General features: G+C 49.3%; 1 protein-coding gene across 5 annotated transcripts in view; it reads right to left on the reverse strand.

The window, feature by feature from the left end:
* FDX2 (ferredoxin 2) overlaps window positions 1-25716 on the reverse strand; it is a 503503-nt gene that overhangs the window by 410950 nt on the left and 66837 nt on the right. For all 5 annotated transcript variants that reach the window (XM_069626907.1, XM_069626909.1, XM_069626908.1 and 2 more), the window contains one exon: window positions 1490-1541. In XM_069626907.1, coding sequence (XP_069483008.1) covers window positions 1490-1541 — 52 coding nt within the window. The remainder of the gene's footprint in view (window positions 1-1489; window positions 1542-25716) is intronic.

Consider the following 25716-nt stretch of genomic DNA (forward strand, 5'->3'; position numbering starts at 1 on the left):
TGGAAGTGCACAGATTGACTCCTAAACAGGCGGTGGAAGGTCCCTTGTATGATCTATCTGAGGTGGCGACCTTAACACTGGTACCGAAAGGTGATGCTGTATCCGAGACAGCACTCCTTACCGACTACCTCTTAATGCTAGGATGCAAAGTCTTTCATCTGCCTACTAAGTCCACGGTGGCCAGAGGTACCAGATCCTTCTTGAGCATGGCGACCTCAGCGACCTGGGTATGATACAGATAAAGACTAGACAGGAACTCACCTGATAGAAGTTCCCACGACCGCACATGCAGACACTGTGTGGGTCAACTACTGAGAAGTGCTTACAGCATCCTACCCACCACTTGAACCCTGCCGTCAAAAACATGGGCAGAGCTAGAGGCAATATATATATATTTTTTTAAAGTTCCAATTAAACAACAAAAATGTGCACGTCTAGGAGGGAAGAGGGTGAACAAGTGAAAAAAACGCCCCAAAAAAGGGTGGAATATAGAGAAGCTTGGCACATAGAGAAGCTCTTCCCATGTCCAACAGCATAAGCAGGCAAACAGGAACTCGCAGGTATTGGATGAGGACACATGATTGGGGCTGGAGGTGGGGGCACGGCCAGGCGAGGGTTGTGTAAACGGAGCCTAATACTTAAGTCTTTAAGTGACAGCAGCCTCTTTTGGAGAGGAATTTTTCTTGTCAGGACTGCGTTGCAGGCTTTCACAACCAGCTTAGAAGGAGGGAGAGCAGGACACTGGAGTGCTATTGAATACTGCACTGTATTGTCCGGAGGAAGCAATATATATTTTGTTACATGCTATTGTAAAGCAGTATGAATAAGGTTTTTGTAAACATTTGATTTATGGAGCCATTATTCAATGTATGGATATAGAGCTCACAATGACACATTTTTTAAAAAAAAATAGTACAAAAACCTGTGTACTTCCAGTACTCATCACAATGTTAGTGTTTGTATGCCGGCAACCACCTAATATTGGTACAAATGTAGTAGAAAAAAGGAAATGTTACTTAAGTAGGGAATGCCTATAAACCTCTAAGGTCTACACTCATCCACTAGGGACCAATTTCAAGGAGTATTATTTGCACAACATGGTGATTTGTCTGATAGTGTAGGATTAGAGCTCCACCAATTATTTAAAAAAAATGTAGAGGAGTGACTTACTAGAGAAGGAGCCACACACATGCTTAGAGAGTAGATGTGTAACAATTCGCTTGTAGGAGCAGATTCTGATTAAGCAGGTCTACAAAGACATTACTGTTCGGTTTGTGGGATGCAATTGAAGGGAAGGATTGCCCTCTGAACTTTATTTTGCGCTTATAACTAGAGATACGAGAAAGTGACATTTTAATATGCAATTGGTCTAATGGGCTGGAACATTGGACACTGCAAGTAGAGTGACTGTAAAGAAAATAGGCTTTTGACAAAATGTAATCACTTGAAACATCACACTTATTCTATGAAAGTTAATATCTCCACTTACTCCTCCTCACATGGTTCTAATTTCTGGCTTTTCTCCTGAGCTTCATACACTCCTGGAGGAAAAACAGACAATCACCATTACCATTTAAACACTTTTTAATTAAGACTGGTCAATTTGGATATAAATCCATACAATTCTGATAGCTTGACAAAATGAATACTTTATTATTCAAAAATAACTTGACAGGGGTACAGAGAAAATGGTCTATGATGCATCAGTACAAGGTGACTAAAAGCCATATGGAATTAACATAATTCTTGATAAATATTAATGTACTCATCCTTCGACATTCTGGTCCACCTTTATTCAGATATTAGCGGAAGTGGCAATTGTCTTATGGCCATCTAACTTGGTGGGCCACATCTTCCAAGCCAACACACTTCCTTGTGTAGCACCTAATCTCTGACCAAATAAAATCCACTGGGTTCTAAAATCCCAACCCACCATTATTACTGCAAATTTACATTGCACCAAAAAGGTACCCCATAATATTACGTTTTTTATTTACAAAGTTCCAGTCCAATTTCCCATGAAACAATAGTAATTAACTTGAGATAATTTTACAAGCATGGCTTTAGAGAACACACGTCTGGGCTTTCTGAATGGTGGCTTATTTAGATATTGCAGGATATTGCAGGATTTGCAGGGGGGGGTGGGGAGTATTGTTTAGGGGGCATTTAAGAAGTTACTCTGTGTTTTGTCAAGATGTATTTGAAAAGATTATGTGGAATGAGGCGTTTGCGTAAAAATGTTAAAATGATGTCAATTTTATCTTACAAATAATCCCAGTTTCTCTTTGAGCAAGGTCACCGCAATACGGTCTTTATTTGATGCTATTAAATTGGGCTTTTCCTTTTTGACACTGTTATCTAAGTAGTGTACCATTTAATTGGACAGTATTTTGTAAATAAATCTTTTTTGGACTGCATATCATTTTGTAAAAACAAATAGAACATTTTTTTCCACTCCACCATAAACGATAGTTCTCCATCTCCAGTTGCAATTGAAAAGTGAAACCTTAGCAGCCAACTAGTGCATATATAGAGATTACAGGTAAAGCAATGCAGGGAGACATGGAAACGAGAGGCAGCAAGAGGCATGAGAGGTGGCAAGAAGGTGAGCCGAGGATGATCGTAGAGAGCAAAGGGAGGGGAGGGGGGGAGTAGGGAGCCAGATAGGCTGTTATCTAGGGAAGGGCAAGTCCATGTATAGTTTTGAAGATGAAAATTAGTTTATACTTTGCCCTTAATAGATTACCAGCCTAACTGGCGAAGAGATGGAAGGTGAAGCGGGGAAGGTTGAAGGGCGTACAGCAGCATAGTTGAGTACTTTGTCGAGAGGCACAGTAGTCAGAATGAAAGAGTACTAAAGAGTAGGTTAGGTGCTTAGCAGTGTTGAAGGGGAGAAGAGGTCTTATTTTACTGATGTTGAGGAGATTAAGTCGCAGATTTGGAGATGGAGAGTGAGAAGTTATAAAATGGGTCGAAGACGACACCAAGGATGTGAGCAGAGTTAGAGTTAGGAAGAAAATTGGAAGAGAAGAATAGATGTTTAGATTGCCTGTTCAGATGGCAAGTAGAGAACTTCAATCTTAGTGGAGTTGAGCATGAGCAAAGTAAAATGCCATCCAGTATTTGATGGCAGAGAGACAGACATTTTTTACCATAGCTCATCATATGAGGAGGGAAAGGAGAAGAACAAATGAGTGCCAGCGACGAAAAGGTGATGGGAGAATCCATAGGATGAGATCAATGGGCCAAAAGCAGAGGTATAGAGAGAGTAAAGGGAAGTGGACCCACGACTGACCTGTGTGATAAATCAACAGTAAGGGTGACGAGTGGGGCAGTAAGGTTGTTCAATGACAGCTGGAAGGGTTTGTGGGCGACATATGAAGCAAACCAAGCACAGGCTTTGTCCATGATACCTTTGGAGAGAGAGAGAGAGAGTGTTGAGCGAAGGTCAGAATGGTTGACGGTATCAAAGGCAACAGAGACGAGAAGATAAGAATAGATGAACGGTTAGCATGACGAGCGTGAAGAGATGTAGTTGCGGATATTTAGGAGAGCTGAATCAATAGAGTGCAGAGGTCTGAATCCACAGTGAAGAGGATCCTGAAGGCTGTGTGTGTTAAGGAACAGTGACTCAGTTGCAAACTACACACTGTTGGATTTTGGAACAGTGATGTAGAAGAGAGACAGGCTGTAGGCCAGGTTTAAGGATAGGGATGAAAGTAGCCAGCTTGTAGGATGATGAAAATGTGGAACTGTCGCGCAAGGAGTTGAATAGGGAAGTACAATTTGGAGCAGCACTTGGGAGCTATGAATTTCACTATGTGCGGGGATAGAGGGTTGATGGGGGCATATTAAAGGTTAGTGCTGAGGAGAAGGGCAAGAAGCTCATACTGGTTAGTGGTGGCAAAGAATGATTGTTGCAGGAGAGGAGGGTAGAGATGGTGAACAAAGGTGAGCAGGCGGGGGATAGAGGGTCATTTATAAGAGTATTTTGCATGTTGGAAATAGCTCATACATACTATATACATGTATCCAGTGTTCTTTAAATACACACTAATACAACTTGAGAAAAAGCACAGATCACAAAAAGAACAGATCCTATCATTATATAGTTATAGTTGAAAAGCCTCCCTAGTACTAATTGTGATAAATCCTGTGGAGTCATCCCTGATCCCCAGCCCAAGATCTCCTCCCAATTGGCCAGGTCACGGTAGCTGCTCCCTGAACCTGACCCCGGGGGTGGTATTATGAGGGAAGATCACATGGGAAGAGATGGCTGTCGGGGAGATGTGGTGACCCCATCAGGCGAGAAGCAGTATTCTTCCCTTACACGTTAAGACCACCCTATAATTACTAGATTTCTGATGGCACATTGTCATTATACGAATCCTTCCAGTGGTAAAACCCTTAGACCTCCTCTTGCCAGACACCCTAGGCAGGATACCATTCATACTTCAAATATACAAAAAAACTCACATCTATTTCTTACAATCTTAATTTGAACAAAGATCCAAAGCAATACAGCTTTACAAAGTCTACAACTCCTATGACTCCATCTCCTATACAACACACCAAGCTAAATATGCAGACTAGTTGCTGTAATACCAATCAACTGCGCAGGACATTTAAAAATGGTGTGCCTTTTTCGAATGGGGAGAAGAGAGATGCAGAGCAGGTGCAGCAGAAAGCAGAACCTAAGGCAGACCCACAAACAGGCAGGTGCTTCCTTCTAGAAAGGAGAGAGACCAGAACCAGCACATCAGATGCTGACGGAAGACCACCGGTGAGCCGGCAGCAATGGAACAGCTGCAGGACGCCGTCCAGTTGAGAAGCAGCAATTTCACCAGCGAACGAAGAAGCCGGTAGAAGCACTTTCTCGCAGCATGGACTTTGCTGCAGCTATAAACCCTGGGTGGGAAATGCCAGCGAATACCGGTGAGTCTGCCCAAGAGTACTGGGAGCCCCAGGGCATTCTGACAAAGACCGAATTTACCCAGGTCTCTATAAAGGAGATGTCGATTTGGGGAAAGTGGGCATGACTAAATTTACTATAATGAAGCAATTGAAAGGCACAATCTGTACCAATCTTCATATATGAAAAATCAATATTGGAAGTTTGGAACAAGTATTGCCACAGGCCAATGAACACTAATATTGAAGTTGACAAACAAAGTTTGAACATGTCTCCATATATGGGATGCCTTTGTGGGGGAAGTTGGAACAATTAATACCTGGAGCCAAAATAGTATAAACCATGAAGAACTACAACTGTGTTATACGTAAAGTGAAAGAGACAAAGATAAAATGAAAGTTGTAAAAAGACCTGGTGAAAGAGGTACATTAGGCAGTGAGCCTTTGGGGGAAAAAGATGAGGAGAGTACACCAGGGGATCTGCAAAGCCCAGAGGGGGATTTATGGCAGGGAATACACCAGGTAATCCATGTGGAGTATGTGAAAAAGAAAAAAGGCATTGTGGAAACGTTCCGGGCATGAGAGTATACCAGGGGACCATCTTTTGGAAGTCGTTTTTATAGAAAAGACACTTTTGCCATCCTTTCAAACATCATTGTGGGAAAAGACAAAGTTTAATTTTTCTTAAGAGTCTTGTGTAAGAGAGATGTATACTACTCTTAAGGAACCAGTGCTTGGAAAAGACATTTCACTCACCATCCTTAAGGATGTATTAAAACACCATCACTCTATCTATATCTATCCATCTAGCTCTATATCTATCCCTCGATCTATATATATATATATATATATATATATATATATATACATACACACACACACACACACACACACATATATACATAAATTTTGTAATCAATGTAATTCACCTGTATGTCTAGTATTATTACCAATCCCTGAATTGTTCTGTATTAGTGGGCGGCGTATACCTATTGTTTATGTAACCTTGAAACTTACTAACCTTTAAGCTGAAAGTAATCTTGATACCCCCGGGTCTTGCGCGCATTACAAATAAACAAACCTTACGTTGCTGTGGGGAAAAGACACGTTTCCTATCCTTTGCAAAAGAGAAGTTTCATCATCCTTAACAACGTGTTATATAAATGAGACATTGCCCCTAATTTGGAGGAACATTGTTTGCACCATACTCTTTCCACATTCTACCTGAGACAATTCAGGGGAAGGGAATCAACGCCTGTATAAAAAGACTATTTTGCTGAATTTAAAGCAGAGGCATTTACCTTGCACCTTCGGATTGTGTGTTTTAGTGCGAGGGTCAGATACATTTTGGCACAAGGTCAGCTTGCTTTAGTTTTCGTTTTCTAGGTAGGGAAACTCTTTAGGATAGGGACAGATAGGCCAAACCTTTTTTTATTTGAATAAAATGGCTAATGTTGAAAACATTACAACTTTGTGTCCGCCTCTTATTTCTGTCCCCTCACATAATCCTTCTTTACAAATTATAAGCATCGTCTATGAATTTGAAACAGACTATGTAAACCTAAGGCCCGACTCAATCTGTTTACCAAGACCCACAACAGTTGTATGTGAATACTATAAGAATGTCTAAAAATGTGCACTAGCCACCATCCGCTGGCTAGTGATAACTGGCTCTTTGTAACTAATAAGTGATGCGCTTTGTGTATGTCGACAATTGAGGGAGGCGAGTGACTTTATGCATGGCTAGTAGCTTGCAACTTGAAATTTGTACCCCTGCATAAACGTGTTTGGGTACAACCTATCTGACCTTCCAGCAACACATACATACATCACTAAAGATACACATTTTAACAGACACGTAGAGGCCCTAAAAACAGGACAATGTTCCCAAAAACAACAAAACTGGGGATAAAAGCACCCCCAACAAAAATGGAAAACAGGCACATAGGAGCCTGCAAAGTGCTTCCACACACGCAGCTCTATGGATATATTCAGATCGGTGTGCAGTGATTAAATGAACCAAATTTGTAATGTGGAAGGTTTGTTAGACTCAGTTGTCATTTGGCAGCCGGAGTAAGGAGGAGAGGACATGCCCCCCCCCCACCAATTACAGAAAAAATGGGAGTCGTCAATAGGTAAATGAAAGGGGGGGTCTGAGAGTCTCTCTACCATCACAAACACAGTCCACGGACCTGTTCTTGGGTGGATGGCCCCTGGGAGAATCTCAACCAAGTCTTTACCAGGGGAATCCAGACGTGGACCCCTTGCTCACTGTTCTCAGAGAGGCACAGCTCCACCTCTTTGATGATGCCCAACAAGGCTGAAACACGTGTATATGGGGTTGCTGTTGGTACTCTAGTTCAGAGAAGAATTGCCTAGAATTTCGGTGCTGGACTGCCCCTGGGCAGGACAAAGACTGATATGCAGGGATATTTCTCCTCTGTGAAATGGACAGTGAGCTAAAGACTTGGTTGAGACTCTCCTGGGGGCCATCCACCCAAGAAGAGGTCAATGGGCTGTGTTTGTGCCGGTAGAGAGACTCCCAGAACCCCCTTTGTTTGTCATCAATACGTAGCTCCTAAACTGAAGCAAGTCTATGACTATGCCTTCCAAACGGGCCCCCTCCCAGAAACTATGAGGGAAGTAATAGGAATGGTGTTACTATCATTGGACAAATATCCCAGAAAATGCAAAATCATAGCATCCGATATCGCTGCTTAAAATAGTAGCTATATTTAGGGAAGTAACACATCAATGAAACGCTGCCGACTTCATATATGAAAATCGCAAGAAGATATGGCAATAGAATCCTTTGATGCAATCAAAGCTGTTGACTTGCTAGAATGGCAATGGTTGTTTAAAGTTTGCAAGGGTGAGATTCCAAGATGGCCACCAGAGAGTGAGGTCGCACTCTCACGAACTCTCGGCCAGGCTCACAAAAGGTGTAATAAAGCAGGGTGAGGACAGCAGCACAACTGGGAAAGGAAATTCGCTACCCCCGGGTGAAAAGGAGTGGTGCAAGTGAGGCAGACTGAGAGCAGTCGGCGTTGCAGAGTTAAACACATCTGCGAAACAAGGACACCGTAAGTTTTGGCGGTCCGCCGGGAGAGAAGTGGGAACAACTATTCACGGCACCTTCATCTTAACCTGCAAGCGAGCCTCTTCAAAAGTGTTCCTGGGCCAACAAGCAAACTGACTAACATGCACAGGACCTTTGCTCTGAAACCGCCGCTGTTTCGAGTCGACACTTGAAACTTGGTTGATCCTAAGCACTGCATCCAAGGCACTCTCCTGTCGTGTTTTGTACACCTAAGTGCCCTGGGTCTGGAATTAGGAGAGTACGCCTGAACCCGAGTGCACGCGGTCACTGTGTTGCCCAGTCATGGTCCCGAACTTCGCAGGTGCCTTGCTGCTGTGCCCCTCTGTGCCCTAAATCCTCCAGCAGTCAAACTGGCTTGATCCCTTCACAATGAGCAGAAAAATCGTCACTGACCTGCCACAGAATCGTCGCTGTAACTCGGCCGCAGAGCTGCACCATTGCCGCATTTGAACCTGCAACCGAAGTGGACTTGATTGGTGAAGTTAGGTCCTGAGTGCTCCAGGGGTCGGTGAGTACTTGCAACCCTCATCGGTGGACCCTAGCTCATCCATCCATTTTATACGCACAAGTGTCCCCTAAGGAACACTAACCTTTCCACAGGTAGCCTGTGCTACTGCCCTATTGCCAACTCCTGGAGCCTGTTCTGCCCTCTTGGTGAGCCCCTTTTGGAACCTATTCTGCATCGCCTCACCTACCTTCCCGAGTCGCTACAGCCCCTGCAAGAGACCCAGTTTTCCCTCTACTGCACCATTGCGTGCACCTGCATCTGAAAGTACTTTTTTGTTTTTAAACTTCTCTTTATTATTTTGATAACTTGAGACAATAACAAAACCCCGTACCTTACCCCCCCTTCCTCCCCATCCCCGCCCAACCTTGCCATAGCGCTCCCAGTCTCCCCTCCCGCTCCCCCATCCCATGCTCCTCTGGCGACTCAGACGTGCAGGTCCAACAGTTTGAGTGGATGGGGTCGCCACTGTTCACGAAACTCCCCCTTCAATGTCTCTCCCCATTCCGCCGCAAATTTCCCCTAAGTACAGTTGACAGCAAACGTAGCCCACACCAAAGAAACTATCTCCCACATTTTCCTCATCCAGTCCTGCTCGGTTGGGATACTGGGGCTGTTCCATCTTTGGGCAATGAGAGCCATCGCCGCTAGCACAAATATTACTTTAGCCTTATATTGTCCCCCCACCCCGCACCCCGACTCTCACCACTTACCCAATAGGATCTCCCGAGGGTCCTGACTCATTCCTTCCCCAAAGGTCTGGTCTAACGCCTGAGAAATATCTCTCCAGAAGGGCGTGATATTAGGACAATCCCACCATATATGAGCATCTGTGCCTTCTTCACCAAAACCCCTCCAGCATGATCCGGATGTTGTTCAGAATATTGCATGGAGGCGCGCCGGGGTGTAATGCCATCCGAATAGGTATTTGTACCAAGCCTCCTGCAGCTGGGTCGCCCTGGACACCTTCGGTATTAATTTTCAAAGCCTCTCACATTCCTCCCAGTCCATTTCTGCCCCTGTTAGCCCCTCCCATCTGGACAAATACAGCCATTTCACAGTCAGACTGGCACTCTCCTGTAGCCTATAAAGATCAGAGATCAGCCCTTTGGAACCCTCGTGTGCCAGGAGGAATCGCTCAAACTGTGTCAGTTCCTGAGTTGCTGCCCTCCGAAACTTCCTAGGACATCACCCAGTGTCTGAGCTGAAAATATCTGAGCCGTTCTCCCTCACCCACCCCGAACTCCCGTTTGCATTCTTCAAAGGATTTCACATTCGGACCCCGAAACAAATCTCTAATGACCCTGCATCCCCCGCTCTCCCACCTCAGGAATGCCCCCTTTTCCAACCCCGGGGTGAAATCCCCGTTATTGAAGATGGGGGTGAACGGCGATGGAAAGGTAGTAATCCCCAATGTCTCCACAACCTCGTCAGATTTCAACCAACCCCTTTGTTATGCTGCCCAAATATAGATGTGCCGGTCTTAGCCTGCGCGGAAGCCAGAGTACCTCTCCTAAATGGTGTCGAGCTACTGCTCTATCCATCTTAACCCACTGCTTGTTATATTCCGCTGAAAACCATTCCCGGATTACCCTGAGCTGCGTGGCTTCGTAGTAACGGCGAATGTTCGGTAATGCCAGGCCCCCCACCCTCTTAGGTGCTGCCAATAGCCACTTAGACAAGCGCAGCTTCTTGCCCTCCCAGACAAAGTCCTTAACTGCCTTGTCCAATTCCTTAAAAAAGTAAGCAGGAACCGGCAGCGGAACTGCCTGAAATAGATAAAGCAGTCGTGGTAGGTGTGATGCTGAAAATGCATCGGAGGGACAGGGCCTCTGTATCCTTGTCCTTTACTGCTTTTTATCGTGTTCTGTCATGTTTTCCGCGCAGGAGTTCATGTGGGACTCCTGGCGGTGCAGCTCTCTCTCTTGGTTTGGTGAACAGACCCATGGGATACCCTTATGGCACCCATGGGTAGGGGTGCAACCCTGTGCCCCTAGTGTATGTTCTTGGGCACCTGAGTGTGACCCACAGAGCAGGGTACGGGCTGGTGGCAGCTCCGTGCTGAATTGACTGGTGCCCTGAGCGTCCTCCATTTGGGATGCCCAGGCCCTGTCATTGGAATCGGTAGATTCCTGATGGAGACAAAATGGCCCCCATGGCCTCTTGCCTTCCATCGCCTGTTACCTTGATCTTCCCGAAGTCCCGGGAAGCCCTGACTCTGTCCCTTCCCCCTGAATGGCTGTTGGGTGGAAGTTCCATATATGGTAGTGTGGAGAAGTGCTGACCAGACTGGCTGGAGCCTTGTCAACTACCGTATGTTGTGGGTACACCTGTGGGTGAGACCTGGGTGAATGGAGTGTGTGATTAATACGCATTCTATGTTGTGAGTGTCTAGTATCTAGTGGTTGACACAATGACTGAGACAGCCCTGCCCGAAACTGGTATGAATGCAGTATGGAGTGTTGAATGGCTCGGTACTTGTCCCAATACACATAACTTGTTGTGAGTGTCTGGAGAGAAGTGAATGGCCTGAATGCACTGTGTGCCTGCCTGCATGAATGACCTTAGTCGTGATTGGATGCTTGAGTATGACCCAGCGGAATTAATGGGAGATCAAAAGTAAATCTGGGGACCTCTCGCTGCTAGGAATCGTGTTCAGAAGTGTTCAGAGGTGAGGTCCAAACTACGAAGAGTAACTGGAGTGAAACTGACGCTTGACTTTGAAGCCTTGCTGGAAGAGAAGAGTTGCTGTTGCTCTCCTTCACCATCTGAAAGCTGCTGTGCCTCCAAGAACTGACCCAGAGAGGACCTGGTAAGGCGCCCTCTTCCCGAGCTACGAGGGACCATCGTGCACAGCTGATCTTTGCCTAAGATCCCTGGTAGACAGACCTTCGACAGGCTGCGACCCGATATGGGGACTGCTGCAGAACCCCAAGGAAAAGCGCCCGGACTGTTGTCCGTCACTGTTGACGACCGCTGTCGCTGACTGGAGCTGCCAGGCTCCCACTCTGCCTAAGAACTTTTGAATCCAAGGACGCTCTCGTCCGCATCGTCGCCGCTGTATCCTGCTGGAGAAGGCCTGACCATCGACGGGCCAATGAACATCCACCGGTGGGTTTCCTGCCACCCAAAGACCACAGAGACGCCGACTACTCGACGCCCTTCGCTGGGCCAGAGTTCTTCCAACTCTTTGCGGTGCAGAACTATCGACATTGAGGTGCCCCGCACGCGTCTTCCTTGCAGGATGTTTACGATTCCCCATCAACGAGCACCGCTAGGAACGATGCGGCCACTTCACCGTCATAGTTCGACCTGTTCTCTGTCGGAAGTTCGATGACCCGCGACTCCTGTCTGAAAGGGAGGACACTCAAGAAGGGCCGTCCATTCCCCGAGGAACGCTACAACGCCAGGTACTTTGGGGTTGCAGAACTATTGAAAAGTCTAGTGAGAACAATATATGGACTGGACTTGTATCTTTATTTCTACAGGTTGCCCAGGTGAGGGGGGGGATCTCCACACAGAGCTGTGTAACGGTAGTAACCAGTATTCGGCCAGTTGTTCAACCATTTTGCTTTCCTTCCTCTTTCTATTGTTGGATCTCTTTATTTAGATCTGTGCGTCATTCTGACCGTATGCACTTTAATGAGATCTGATAACGTTAGTGGTACCACTTTAGAACTGTATATATTTACCATTGTTGATTTTCGGAGTACAAAGTGAGTTATTGTGATAGTGTACATGACCTTGAATATTAATTATATAAAGACTGTGTTTTAACCGATATAGTGCGTGGACATTCCTTTGTGGGTGCTTGGGGACTGCACTGTACTTAAGAACTAGCCTGCATCACCTCGTGAGAAGCTATGCCTTGATTGCTCGACCACAGCTACCGCATAGAGAATCTTGGCAGGGGTCCTCTGTGCCTCCCCTCTACCATATAGAGAGCGGAAGTACAGACCCCCACACCGGTGGACCGTTTACAGTAGGACCACCATTTTGAGCACCGAACCTCTTCCCCACAACGAAATCCTTAGGGAGCTCCACTTCCTGAGGTCTTTTTTGATCAACGCTAACATAGGAGTGTAATTCGCCCCATACCATCCCAACAGTCGAGGGGTGACCCTAATCCCCAGGTATCGTATTCCACCCGAACTCCATTTAAATGGTGAAGACGCCTTCAAGGCCCTTGCCTCATCGCCCTTCAGCGACAAATTCAGAACCTCAGATTTCTGCCAATTCACCCGCAGATCAGAAATGTCCCCGAACCTGGACAGAAGTGTCATACACGCCTCTATGGACTACCCTGGGCTCGCCAATGTGAGCAGCATGTCGTCAGCGAACGCCGCAACCTTATGATGAAGCCCCCCTGAAAGGGATGGCCTGGATATTTTCAGCCTCGCAAATCGACCAAGAAGGGGCGCCAAGTACAGCACGTACAGCAGCGGAGAGAGGGGGCACCCCTGCTTAGTACATCTGCCGAGTCTAAAGGGTCGCGACATCGCACTGTTCACGAGTAATCGCGAGGTCGGGGCTCTATAATTCGCCAGCCCTATCTTGATGAAACCTGCGCCTATCCCCAATTTTTTCCATGGGCAAAAATAAAACGGACCACTCCACCCGGTCGAACGCCTTCTCAGCATCCAATGCTAGGAGAATCGCCGGGGTGAGGGTCTTCTGCACTTTCTCAACCACATGAGCTACCCGCCTGATGTTATCAGCCGTTTGCCGTCCCCGCACAAACCCTGTCTGATCTTGATGGATCAATGTGGGGAGATGCATCTCCAGACGCCTCGCCAACATTTTTGTAAATATTTTTGCATCCGAATTTATAAGGCCGATGGGTCTATAGGAAGTGCAATTTTCGGGGTCTTTGCCAGCCTTATCTACAAGTGTGATTTTGGCCTCCTCCATTGAAGGAGTGATGCAGCCCGTGGTGCCGAAGGAGTTAAAGAGTTGAGCAAGGTGTGGGACCAAGATGGCGGAAAAGGTTTTGTAAAAAGAGGCTGGATAGCCATCCGAGCCCGGGGCCCTATTGCTGGGTAGTGACACAATGACAGCCCGTACCTCTTCCTCCGAAATGGCCCGTCCCAGCTCCTCTCCGATATCCCTTAAGAGTCGCGGCAGGGTCAAATACCCCAAAAAGTCTTTCTGGAGCTGGGTGACCGGGGCCTGAGACGTGTACAGGGCCTCCTAAAATCTGACTAGTCGCTCCCTGATCTCTTCAGAACGTGTTATTCTATCCCCCTTTCATCCCTCAGGGCCGAGATCGTATTCTGATCCCTGCTACCTCACAGCAGACGCGCTAAATGCGAGTCCGCCTTATTTGCCTTTGTGTAACATTTCTGCCTGACCTTTAACATGGCACCCTCTTCCCTTTTGGTCCTCAAGATCCCCAGTTGCCCCTCTGCCTACATGTACTCCCTATAAACTTTCCTTGTGGGGGGCCTCCTTTAGTTTCACCCTTGCAGCCTCCACCTCCCCTTCCAATTGGGTTTCCAGGAGCCTCAATTGTTTATTCCTCTCTGCTTTCAGGGCGATGAGATCCCCTCTAAGCGTTGCTTTGAACGCATCCCACCTTCTGCTGAGACTTGTATCCGTCCCATTATTTCTTTCTAAAAAAGCTTTGATGTTGTTGCTTATCTCCTCCCGCATCACTTGATCCCTCAGGAGTTCCCCTGGGAAATGCCAACTCCAAACCCATGGCCTTCGCCTACCCAACTGCATTTTCATCTGCACAACCTTATGGTCGGCAATTCCCACAGGGCCAGTCATCACTTGCTCTACCCTTCCCACCAGGCTCACCGAGACCCAGATATAATCAATTCTGGACTGAGTTCTATGCACATCAGAGAGGAATGTGTACCCCTCGTCCCCCCCCCCCTGACCGTCCTCCACATATCCCTCAAGCCTGCGGCCTTAAACCGCTCCCTCAGCTGTGGGGAGGCCACCACTCCCCCGTCCGCCAGCGTGCTGGGTACGATCCAACCACTTGTCCCAGGGCAGGTTCAGGTCACCCATCAGGATGATTTGCTCCCTCACAAACCCCTCCAGCACGCCCAGAGTCTCCCTCGCCAACCTCTCTTGTCCCACATTTGGGCTGTAAACCGAGGCTATGGTGTAGGTGGCCCCCATGTGCTCCCCCCTTACCATAATGAACCTCCCATTTTTGTCTCTCAGGGCTTCTTGTACTTTAAAGTCCAAACCCCTCCCGAAAGCCAGAACCACCCCTCCTTTCTTGGTGGGACCTGACGCAAAAACAATCTGTGGAAACCCTTCAAGCGTAGGCGACCCTGGTCTTTGCGCAGTAAATGGGTCTCCTGCAGAGCCAAAACATCCGGTGCGTGTGTACGGGTGAATTGTTCTAGTTTGGCCCACTTAAGGGGGGGAATTTAACCCTCTCACATTATGAGTCCGCCACCTGAAACTGAGCTGACGTTATGCCTCTCGCCCGCAAGCCGCCCTGCCATCCCCCACCCCAACCCTCTCCTATTCCCCACGACTTCAAAGGATTCTCCATGAATGCCTTGGCCCCCTCCCTGTCCCTTATCCCGCCCCTCCCCTGCCCTGCCCTCCTCGTGCCCAGAAACCCCAACTTTGGGCTATGCCACACCCACTCTCCCACCCCCCTCCAACTCCCGCCCCCAGCACAGTCCCGTCCTTACTTGTTCCAACATGTTTCTACTCCTCTCCTCAGGTTCCTCGTGCAGTCCATGAGTCCACCAACCCTGCGTGCCCCCCGGGCGCAAGTTAATTACCCATCTCCCGCTACATTGCAACCTCCCTCCCTCTCCGATCTCTGAGACCCCAGCACCACCGCCGGGCCCCGCAACTCCCCCTTCCTTTTACCCCGCTCCCCCACAGTCACCCCATTCCCAGGGTCTGCCCATCTCCCTTTGAACGCCACGGTAAACAGGGTCCCCCAGGCACCCCCCCGCCTCAATCAATCTCCAACTCCAAACCTATGATACTGGCTGCCTCTTGAGGTGTGGTCGCTCGTCTCTGGGCCCCCTCCCATTCAAATATTAAGCTGAAGGGAAACGACCACTTGTATTTATCCCTTTCTTGAACAGCTCTTTCAGTACTGGACCCATCCCCCTTTTCACCAGTGTGCTCGCGCCAGGTCTTAGAACAGAATTTCATGCCCTTTGTAGCGAACAGGCTCGCTTAGTCTAGCCGCTCGTAACACTGCTTCCTTCTGACCATATCTGGCGAAGGCGACCTTTTTGTCCTGCCCGACCTCTCTCTCTTATCCTATAGTCCTTCAGTAATAATATTGTTAAAATCATCTGTGCACTGATATATTCTATCTGAAGAAAGGCAAGCGTCTCGGCGGGCAAAAACCTGATCGGTGACGTCCTTCCCTAGTGTAAAGAAACCTTGTTTGTACTTTTAAAAGCGCCTCCTTGCTATACAATTTTGCCTCTTTCTGGAAAAAACCGACCTCCACAAAAACGTTCATAGGTTTTTCATACTTTATGCTAGAAACGAAATCCTAAGCTTTCTAAAGAACCCAATACCGCAACTCCTTTTTCCGCAATCGCGCCTACCACGCGCGGAAACGTTTGTCGAACATTTTTTTGTTTGGCTCAAATCCATAACGTATGAAATAGCTTTACATAGCACCCAACCTCAAAATTAAGTTGCCAACTTGCTCATTACTCTCAAATCATTGCTAGTGTTTGTCTGAAACCATACAAAGTGGCTCCCATTAGTATTGCAACAAGATCAGTGATTTAAACCATTTTCAGTGTTTTACCATTCCATTCAAGCCAACTTTGAAAGCATTTTGACAAGTTTGCCAATCAATTCTGTTTTTCTCTGGTGTTTGCTGGGGGAAATTGGGATTGATATTTTTGTTGAATTCTGCATTCCTGAAACCTGGTCTCTCTCCTTCTATCCCTTTATATTACATTTTGGGGGGGATTGAAGAGTGTGCAGGGGAAATAGTAATCACATTGCCATTTGAGTGAACACACTCAAAAGTATTATTTCTGTGCTGCATTATTTTTCCCATCATTACTCCTTGTGATTAAAGAGAGTGTTTAGTGTGACATCACCCCATTGGTGATCATTGTGTACCCATTAAGACTAGGGTGATATATATATATATATATATTGTGAAATATAAAATAAATATTTATTTTAACTTTGCAAACCAGCCCGATTCCTGGTTCAGTGTGACCCCTAAAAGAGAGATCGGCATGACATAAGTGGTGCATCGTTCAGAAATAAAAGAACTTATAGAAACAAATAATTAAGGGTTTCAGCTACGCATCACACGCTAGGCATTGACTTAGGTGAAGTGCCGGGTTGAAATCACTTACAAGTTTCCCTCTCACTCTCCTGGAGTCCCCTTTCCAACAGATCAGTCCTTTCCCCAAGAAGTTGAGCTACTTCGTGCCGAATTTCCCCCAATGCTACGTTGAGGTCAGTTCTCATAAGTTGAAACTGGTCTTGAAATGTATGAGCCAAAGACTCCCTCAGAGCCTGCATTTCCCCTCTCAAATCTTGCCTTGTCATCCGCGTCGCCTCCTTATCCACCTCCGATCCTCTTTGTTCCTTTGAGTGGCCACTGCTGGTTTTATCAATGTCCTTGTTTGCCATTGCAGGCCAAAGAGCAGAAAGTGTTCCCTGGGGCTCACTTGTGGGGTGGCTGGCCCTACCATAGACCTGGAAGACATCTGCAATGGGCCCCGATTGCAGCCCCTGCCTTTTTCAGGTCGGTGCCTCGAGACTCCTGGCGCCACACGAAATAGCCCAAGACCCCCTCCTGCTGAGCCTTGACTGGCCCCACCCCGATTCTGAAACTCCCTTCGCCGGGGGACGTTCCCTCTTCGTTGAGTCCTTGGGCCGGGCTCCTGATGTTTTATCGCCTGCTGCTTTATCGCCTGCTCTACCTCTCCTACCGTGGGGATGCCCTGTGGGCTATGCAGGCCGCCGCAAATCCAAGAATCCCCTCGGGTTCCGGCCCTTCTGACGCAGACAAACCTTTAAATGGGCCGCCACCCGTGAGCAATTACCCAACGCAGATGCACAATAAACAGCCAGGGCCCTGAGGGCGATTGTGGCTCAAATTTCTATAGCCACCGGAGGGTAGCAAGGACAGACCCCCACATCCTTCCTGCTGCAGTCCTTCGTGTTGCTCCCTTCCCCTAGTTGGGGGCAATTCAAGCCAGCGCCACGCTGCAGTCCTCCCCACCGAAGTATCCCCTTAGACAGTGCTTCTGCTGTAAGAGAGAGTATGGTGCCTCTCCCCGATCACCAACAAGTTCAGTTCCTCCAGCCAGGTGGTACACTCCTGGAAGTGTGCCCCAGGGGGAGCGCCGCTTCACAGTGGCCTTCACAGTGGCCTATCTTCCTTGGGCGGTCTGCAGCTCTCTTCCCGCTCCCCGGGACAGGCCAGATAATCCCCTTCCACCCCGCGTTTGACCGGTCCTGTGTGAGCGAACTCTTGTCGGGTGAGGGGATGGTCCCTCCCCCGCCTGCTCTGCGTCGTCAAGGCCAATGGGCCGCTCAGCAGTGCACCCAGCGTCCCGCGTCCCCAGCCTCTCCAGCCGCTGTGGGGCTGGACCGCTCCCGCGCCTGCAGCCCCCTCATCTGCCAGGCTGGAGCCGCGCTCCTCGTGGGCCCGTCCAACAGGTACCGGACCCTCAATTGATGCCCACCTGGGTGGCTAAACAACTCCTTCTGCAGACCCGGGGGGAGCCGGGTTCTTCTCACGTGGGGGCGGCGTCCCGCTCCTCTTCTCTGTTGGCCCGAGGGCGCCCAGGTCTCCCCGCACAGACGCAACCTGCGCCTCCTTGTAGTTAGCCGCACTCCACCTCGCAGCAGGGGAACCACTCAGCTCGGCGCCCTTGCCCGCTCGCCTGTCCGCCGTTGTGCTCTTCAAGGAAACAGCCCCGTATCCCAATCGCAGCGGGGTGGAGGAAAACACCAGCAAACAAGGCCCTGGGTACGGATCAGCCGCCGGCACGTCCACTTGTTGCCGGCGGCCATCTTGGAATTCCCAAAAGTACTTTTGAGCGTTAAGCTTCACTCTTCGTAGGGACTGGACTGCCTCTTAGTTATGGACTAATTGATGAAGAACTGCCTCAAGTCTATTTGCACTGTTTGCTACCTTTCTTCATAGGTTGTGGACCCTTCTGTGCACTATTCCTTTAGGCCACTTGGTAACTGTATATATGTTTCATAGTAGTGTTGTATTGGTTTGAAGTATTACTGTTGATATTTGCTTTGTGTTTGATTTCAAAGGCTTTGAATAAATGTATATGTATTTTTGATATATACACCTGATTCAGTTATTTGTAGTGTCCTTTACTGTGTGTGCTCATTGTGGGCTTATAGTCACCCTCACCCCTCCTGAGTCCTAGTCTTGACCACCGCCAATGCTACCTTTATTGGTCTGGCTTGTCCAGAAGGTTACCCTGTTCCAAGAAACTAAACTAGGCTGGTCTTCTGAAACTCTGCCCACCAGGTCAGAGTCCTGAAATCGCTCTTAATAGTAGTAACAGCATTACCCGTGTCTTAGGTCAATCCTGCCCTCTCCGACAGCTTGTGTTCGCCCCATTTTAACCTTCCCTGTCCTACTACGTAAGGAGGTGGACCAGTCCCTGCCACAACCGTCACTGTCCTGTCGTTTCCACTCTTTTCTTCCCCCTTCTCCTAAGTTTGTCAGGTGTCCATTCATCACTGTCCCCATCACTCCATTCGCCTCCTAATAATCCTTCATCTGAGGCTGCGTCTTTCACATCCCCCTTCATTGTTTTTCTTTGTTTCTTCCTCTTCATCCTTACCATCCAATTTGAATTGTAATCTTCCTGATACCCATTCTCTCGTATTCCCCTTGCTCTTCCTCATCTCCTCCTCCATCACCCGTTCTGTTTAACTAAATAACGCATCCCCTTGTTGGCGCGTATTTATCTGCTAGATATTCTCTTTCCCCCCACATGTGCACCTCCTCTTTGTGCTTCTACCCCCCCCCCCGCCCATTGTTTTCCTCTCGTCTCCTTTTGAGGTTTCCTCCCAAGGGTTAGAATACCCCCGGCTGGTCACAAGGTGGGCTATAACCCATAAAGGGGGGGTGGGGAGATGGGGTTAGGAGCTCGGTCCACCCCGTTCCCACCGTCTCTTCATCTTTCTTCAATTTTTCCCCTTTAGTCTCCTTGTATAATTTCCAGAGACCCAACATGTTTTGCCTGATTTTTAGCTTAGAACCTTTATATTTCGTCAATGGGTATGAGATATTATCTTACTGTCAAATGTCCCTTCCCCTGGCCACGCATAGAAGCACTGCCTTGCAGTCTCCTCGGCCCACTCGGCCCACTGAAAATTTCATTTTAATAATTTATCGCAATACTGGGGCAATTTGCAGCACATGTTGTCTAGGGGGCTGCCCACATAAGCCATTATTTCTCTTTTTATTCTACTATCCTGTGTTCCCCCTCCTTTTTTCCCAAATCTTCCCCTTTTTTTTTCTTTTATTCCCAATCACACCTCTAAACGTTCACTCACAGCCCTCTCCACAGGCTCACCATTCCCTATGCTAGCGCAAGTGTCCAGTGTCTAACCATATATCACCGGCACACTCCTGACGTTAAAATGCAAAAAGCCGGGACTGGCCACCAGGGGGCGCACGGATGAACGTCCTCTCCGTGTGAGCACCGCCCCCATGGTCCCGAAATAGCGGCATGAGCCCCCGCTGACGGACCCCCCCACCGCGAAAGTGCGAAAATCTACAATCTGAAGAGACCCGCCCGCAACGGAGAAGAAACCCGACGGAAATCGGGCCCGATTTCACCGAGAACGAGGCGTTTTCAAGAGCGCCCGCCTGCTGCACCACGGAAGACCCGAGAGCGGCGACCGCTGCGACGGGCCTCCCTGGCGGTGACGGTCCGCGTCCTGGGCCTACCGAGCAGACTGGACCCGGAACCCCAAAAAGTGACACCCCCACGGGACCGGCATATGAACACGGGGTGAGTGAGGACCCCCACCGCGAGACTCCGTGGCGCCGGACCCCGTGCCCCGGCGGCGCCGCGTGACACGCGCACCTCCTCACAGCCGACGGTGCGCGTTGTGGCCTGTGCCCCGGAAACTGCGAGCTGTGCCCCGAGAATCGGACACGCTCTAGGAAAAGCAGGGCGTCGACCCCTGCAGTTGCTGCCTGCTGGATCCAGATCCCCATACTTGTGCTGCTGCCCCCGGCTCCACCGGGGGTACCGAGGTGCCGTTACGCACCGGGCCGCGCCAGATCCCGGCGGCGAGCCCTGAACCACGGTGCACGGCCCTAGACCCTCCCTCCTTACGGTAGAGGTGGAGGCGGCCCGCCTGAAGGCTGAGGAGGCCGCGAGACACCGTATGAAAGACTGATCCCCACATGCTCCTAACTACTGGCTGCCTTGGTATACGCTCCCCGTGCCAAACGCCATATTGAAGGAACAAGGGCAACCTGCTACCCCAGCACTGCACACGGGGCAACCCCTGCCTAGGAACGCTTCTGGACCGTGTAAACCCAGCGTTGGGGACACCAAACACTGCCCAAACGTCGTGCTCCACGTACAACGGATTCCCAGCAATCTGGCAGAGAAAGTCCCAACAGAGGTCTCCTAGAACGCATAGGTGACCCCAGCCCAGGGTGAGCATGGCAGCAATACCCTACCCCGTGACCCCCCGCTGACCTGACCCGAGGAATTGGCCCACACCACACGAAGTGCCGAGAACAAGTGACAACACTGAGCCTGCTACCCGTGCATCCTCCCAGAGGGTAGGGCCCCCTATCCAGGGGCGTGTGCCTCCTCCAACCCGAGATTCTGCGCATGGACCCGCGCCACAAACTGGCCAAATTTGCTTACGGACCATCCCCCGCACCCTCTAGGAACATAGACACCATGGCCACGGACCCATCGGAGGCAGGTGCTGCGGCCACCAAAGGAGACATTGCCACTCTACTCTCTGAAATAAAAAACATGAGTGCCAACCTTGGCGGCAAAATCGACAAAATCACCCAGAGAATGGACAGCTTCGAGGAACGATTGGAAAGCGTGGAGAATAATCAGACTTCGATTGATACCCTCGAAACTCAGATGGATGTACGAATTCGCAACATTGAGAAAAGAGAGATCGAGGCAAGGCTCAAGATGGATGACCTGGAAAACAGGGAAAGGAGAAATAACCTTCGTTTTTTCGGCATTCCGGAACGGGATGGTGAAACTGAGAAAGACCTCGGAGACACCATTCACGACATCATCAAAATACTAACAGCTGACGAAGACATTGATGAACCTAAGACTGAACGCATACACAGAGCTGGAGGACCGCCTGGCGGCCCGCGCTCTGTACTGGCCAAATTCCACCGATACCAAGACAAAACCAGAATTCTTGAAAAAGCCAGGTCTGGTGGCCCGCTCACGATGGGGGGCGCGCAAATCACCATCTTCCAAGACTTATCTTCACTGACGTTAGCCCTAAGACGCCTTTGCAGCCCCCTGACGAAATGGCTGAAAGACCAGAATATAAGGTACAGATGGGGATACCCCTTCTCGCTTACCTTCGAGCATGGTAGCAGAAAACTGATCCTACGCTCCGAAGAAGAAATCAAAGATTGTATCGCCGATCTCCTTGGAACGAACCAGGGAAGCAAGGAAGGTGTCGACGGCGAGCGCCCGGGAATGCAATGGGAACTCCAGGGCCCTAGGCGCAAGAGGGTGAAGGGATCAAGAAAATATAGACGCCCCAACAACACCCCCGAGCAGACCTGAGCCAAGGGACCCGGGCGAAATCTGAGCTGACCACAACCATGGTCACAGTGGGCTGCACTGTCTCCCGTGGAGATCCTTACATGGCGGACCCCGCTGAACGGATGTCGCCGCTGGCGGGGCATCCCTCCGGACCGAAAAGTGATGAGGACTCCCGTGGAGAGACCAGTAAACCGCACGTAACGTTGGAATTTTTCACCTGTTTGCTGTTACTGTTGTTGAAACTGTATAATGTTTGGGGGAGGGAGAAAGAAGATGGGGGCTCACCCTTAAGTAGCGATGGGAAATATGATCGGGACCGTGGGACGACGGTTCCTACTGATGGTCCGCCAACGGACCATACATTTCCACCTTGTCCGTTCCGGACGCCGTCAACGGCTGCCGACGCAGCACACCCTATTCCTACGCTCAAACGAACGCCACCGATTATGGTGGGACACGAGAGAAGGGGAGAGAGATAATGAACACTTGGGAAATATACAAATATCACTACACTCGCTTCAAGGTGTCGCGTTTGCGATGACACAGGGTACCTGCAGGCCTTCCCGGACTCTGGTGGCGAATGATTCCAGGCTACAAACCGCCAATGGCATCGCATGAGAAGGACAAGGGCAAGGGCCTTCTCAGAATTGGGTCAATCAATGTGAAAGGACTGAACTCTCCCACCAAGAGGTCACTGGTACATAGAGAATTCCGAAGGTCTGGCATAGACATTCTCCTCATACAGGAGACGAAATTTGCGAGGGGTGAGGAGCGGACAGTTCTGGGAACTAGGGGAGGCACGGAATTTTGGGGCTCTGGCCCGCTCAGAAAGGGAGGAGTTGGAATCCTCATTAAGAAAGGAGTTCGGTTTGAATTAGAGAAGTCCTGGTCGGACGTGAGCGGACGAGCCCTCTTGATTGTGGGGAAAATTGCAAGGGTTCAGGTCACGATTGCCACAGTGTACTCGCCCAATACCGGACAGACCGCATTCCTCAGGAAAACGATCCCCAAAATAGTGCTGGAAACTGCAGGCCATCTCGTTGTGGGAGGCGACTTCAACCAGTGGATGGATCCATCTGTAGACTGGAGACCAGGCAACCCCGACACACGGAATCAGCATAGAGGGGCCCGCACTGAATTCGCTGCCCTGATGGAGTTATACGACCTACGTGACGTATGGAGAGCACAGCACCACGACGAAAAGGGCTTCACTTTCTACTCGAACCCTCATGGCACATTCACGCGCATAGACTATATATTCCTCTCGTCTGATTTAGCGAAGTCCACAAGCCATTCCAGTATAGTTCCGATTACATGGACAGACCACGATATGGTACTGGCAGACGTCGATTGGGCTGATCTGCCTGTCGCCGGAGGATCTTGGCGCTGCAATGAGTCCCTTTGGGCCGACACGGTTTTCAGGGGAGAAATGGAGACCGAGATTGAAGAATATTTCAGGACAAATGACAATGGAGAGGTCTCCAAACAAGTGATCTGGGAAGCTGGGAAGGCTACATGGAGAGGCGTGCTAATACGTGAGGGCTCCTCTAAGAAGAGAGAGCGGAGGATTGTCGAAAACAAGTTACGCAGTGAAATACACCAACTGGAGAGCGAATTGAGAGATGGAACAGAGGTAGACTCCGCCAAACTAGACATGGCCCACCGCAAAAGAGAAGAACTACGACTGGTGGAACATGGCCAGGTGGTGCGGAAATTGCAATTCCTGAAACAAACATACTATGAAAAAGGCGACAAGGCCGATGCGCTCTTAGCTGCTAGGCTCAGGGAACGGAGAGAGGAACGCAAGGTTAAGGAGATATCAGACCCCACTAGCTCCACGACACATACACCCTGCTCAATACCCGAGCGTTTTGCCACCTTCTATGAAAATCTATATACCTCAGAGCTGCTATCGGCTCACCCTGACATAGCGTCCTATCTGTCCCTAATTACCATTCCTACGGTAACGCAAACAGAAGCCGAACTCCTTGATAGTCCCATAACTGAAAGTGAAACGAGAGAAGCAATCAAACGACTCAAATTAGGGAAGTCTCCGGGCGAAGATGGCTACACGGCCGGCTTCTATAAGACCTTCGCCGATCAATTGTCACCCTTCCTCACGGAACTCTTTAACGAGATAGTGAGCTCTGGGAATGCCCGAGATTCCTTTAAGAAAGCCCTCATATCTGTTATCCCTAAAGAAGGTAGAGACCCCAAATTATGTGGATCGTACCGCCCCATTTCCCTCCTCAATCTGGACGCAAAGATTTATGCCAGGGTATTGGCTGCCAGACTAGAAACTTTAATGCCCAAACTAGTCCACTCCGACCAGGTCGGATTCATTCTTGGCAGGCAGGGCGCCGACACCATGCGCAAGACTCTGCACCTTGTCCACGCCGGACGCGACCTTCGGGACGACCCGGCCCTCCTTTCGCTTGACGCGGAGAAGGCTTTTGATAGGGTGGAATGGGACTTCCTAGGTGCAGTCCTCCAGAAAGTGGGGATAGGCCCCAAATTCTGCGATGGGATACGAGCTCTATATGCCTCTCCCAAAGCATCAATTTTCGTTAATGGAGAATATTCCAGGTGGTTTGAACTGCAAAGGGGGACCAGGCAGGGATGCCCGCTCTCAGCGATCCTGTTCGCACTTTCCCTGGAGCCTCTGGCACAAAAGCTCAGAGACGACTCCCGAATAGAGGGAATGCGGCTGGGAGGGATCGAATACAAAGCAGCGTTATACGCTGATGACATCCTCCTACATCTAACCAGACCTATGACCTCAATCCCTCATGCCATAGCCCTAATAGAAGAATACGGTCGATTCTCCGGATTCAAAGTGAATATGTCTAAGTCCATCCTCTTTCCCCTCCGAGGTGCCCCGGTTGAAAATGAGGCAAAGTTCCTCTCCCTTGGGCTTAAAATAGAACATGTGACATTACAATACCTGGGTATAAAGATCACTAGAACCCTAGACGACCTCTACGAGGCCAACTTCCCCCCGCTTCTCCGAAGCTTTGAAAGAGATCTCGAGAGATGGAGCAAACTGACGATCTCATGGCTGGGGCGTATCAATGCAGTCAAGATGGTGTGCCTCCCTCGCTTTCTATACCCCTTCCAGATGTTACCGATCGCGATACCCAATCAATTCTTTGTCGAGGCCCGGAAGACCATGCTGCGGTTCATCTGGCAGGGGAGGAGACCGAGGGTCCCATATGACACGCTTATTCTCCCCATAGAGAAGGGGGGGGTGGGTCTCCCTGACTTACGTTATTATTATAAAGCTGCCCAGTTGCGCGTCCTAATCCCACACTTTAGGGACCACAAACACCTGCAATGGGTCCAGATGGATAACCACTATATGTCCCCCGCCACGGTAGCAGAATGGCTCTGGTCCCCATACCAACGGGTGCAGAGGAGAATTAAACAACACCCCATATTGACTACTATATGGAACATATGGCGCACCG

The sequence above is a fragment of the Ambystoma mexicanum genome, chromosome 6p (genome assembly GCF_040938575.1).
Source record: "Ambystoma mexicanum isolate Mex_15411 chromosome 6p, UKY_AmexF1_1, whole genome shotgun sequence".
Classification (NCBI taxonomy): Eukaryota; Metazoa; Chordata; class Amphibia; order Caudata; family Ambystomatidae; genus Ambystoma; species Ambystoma mexicanum.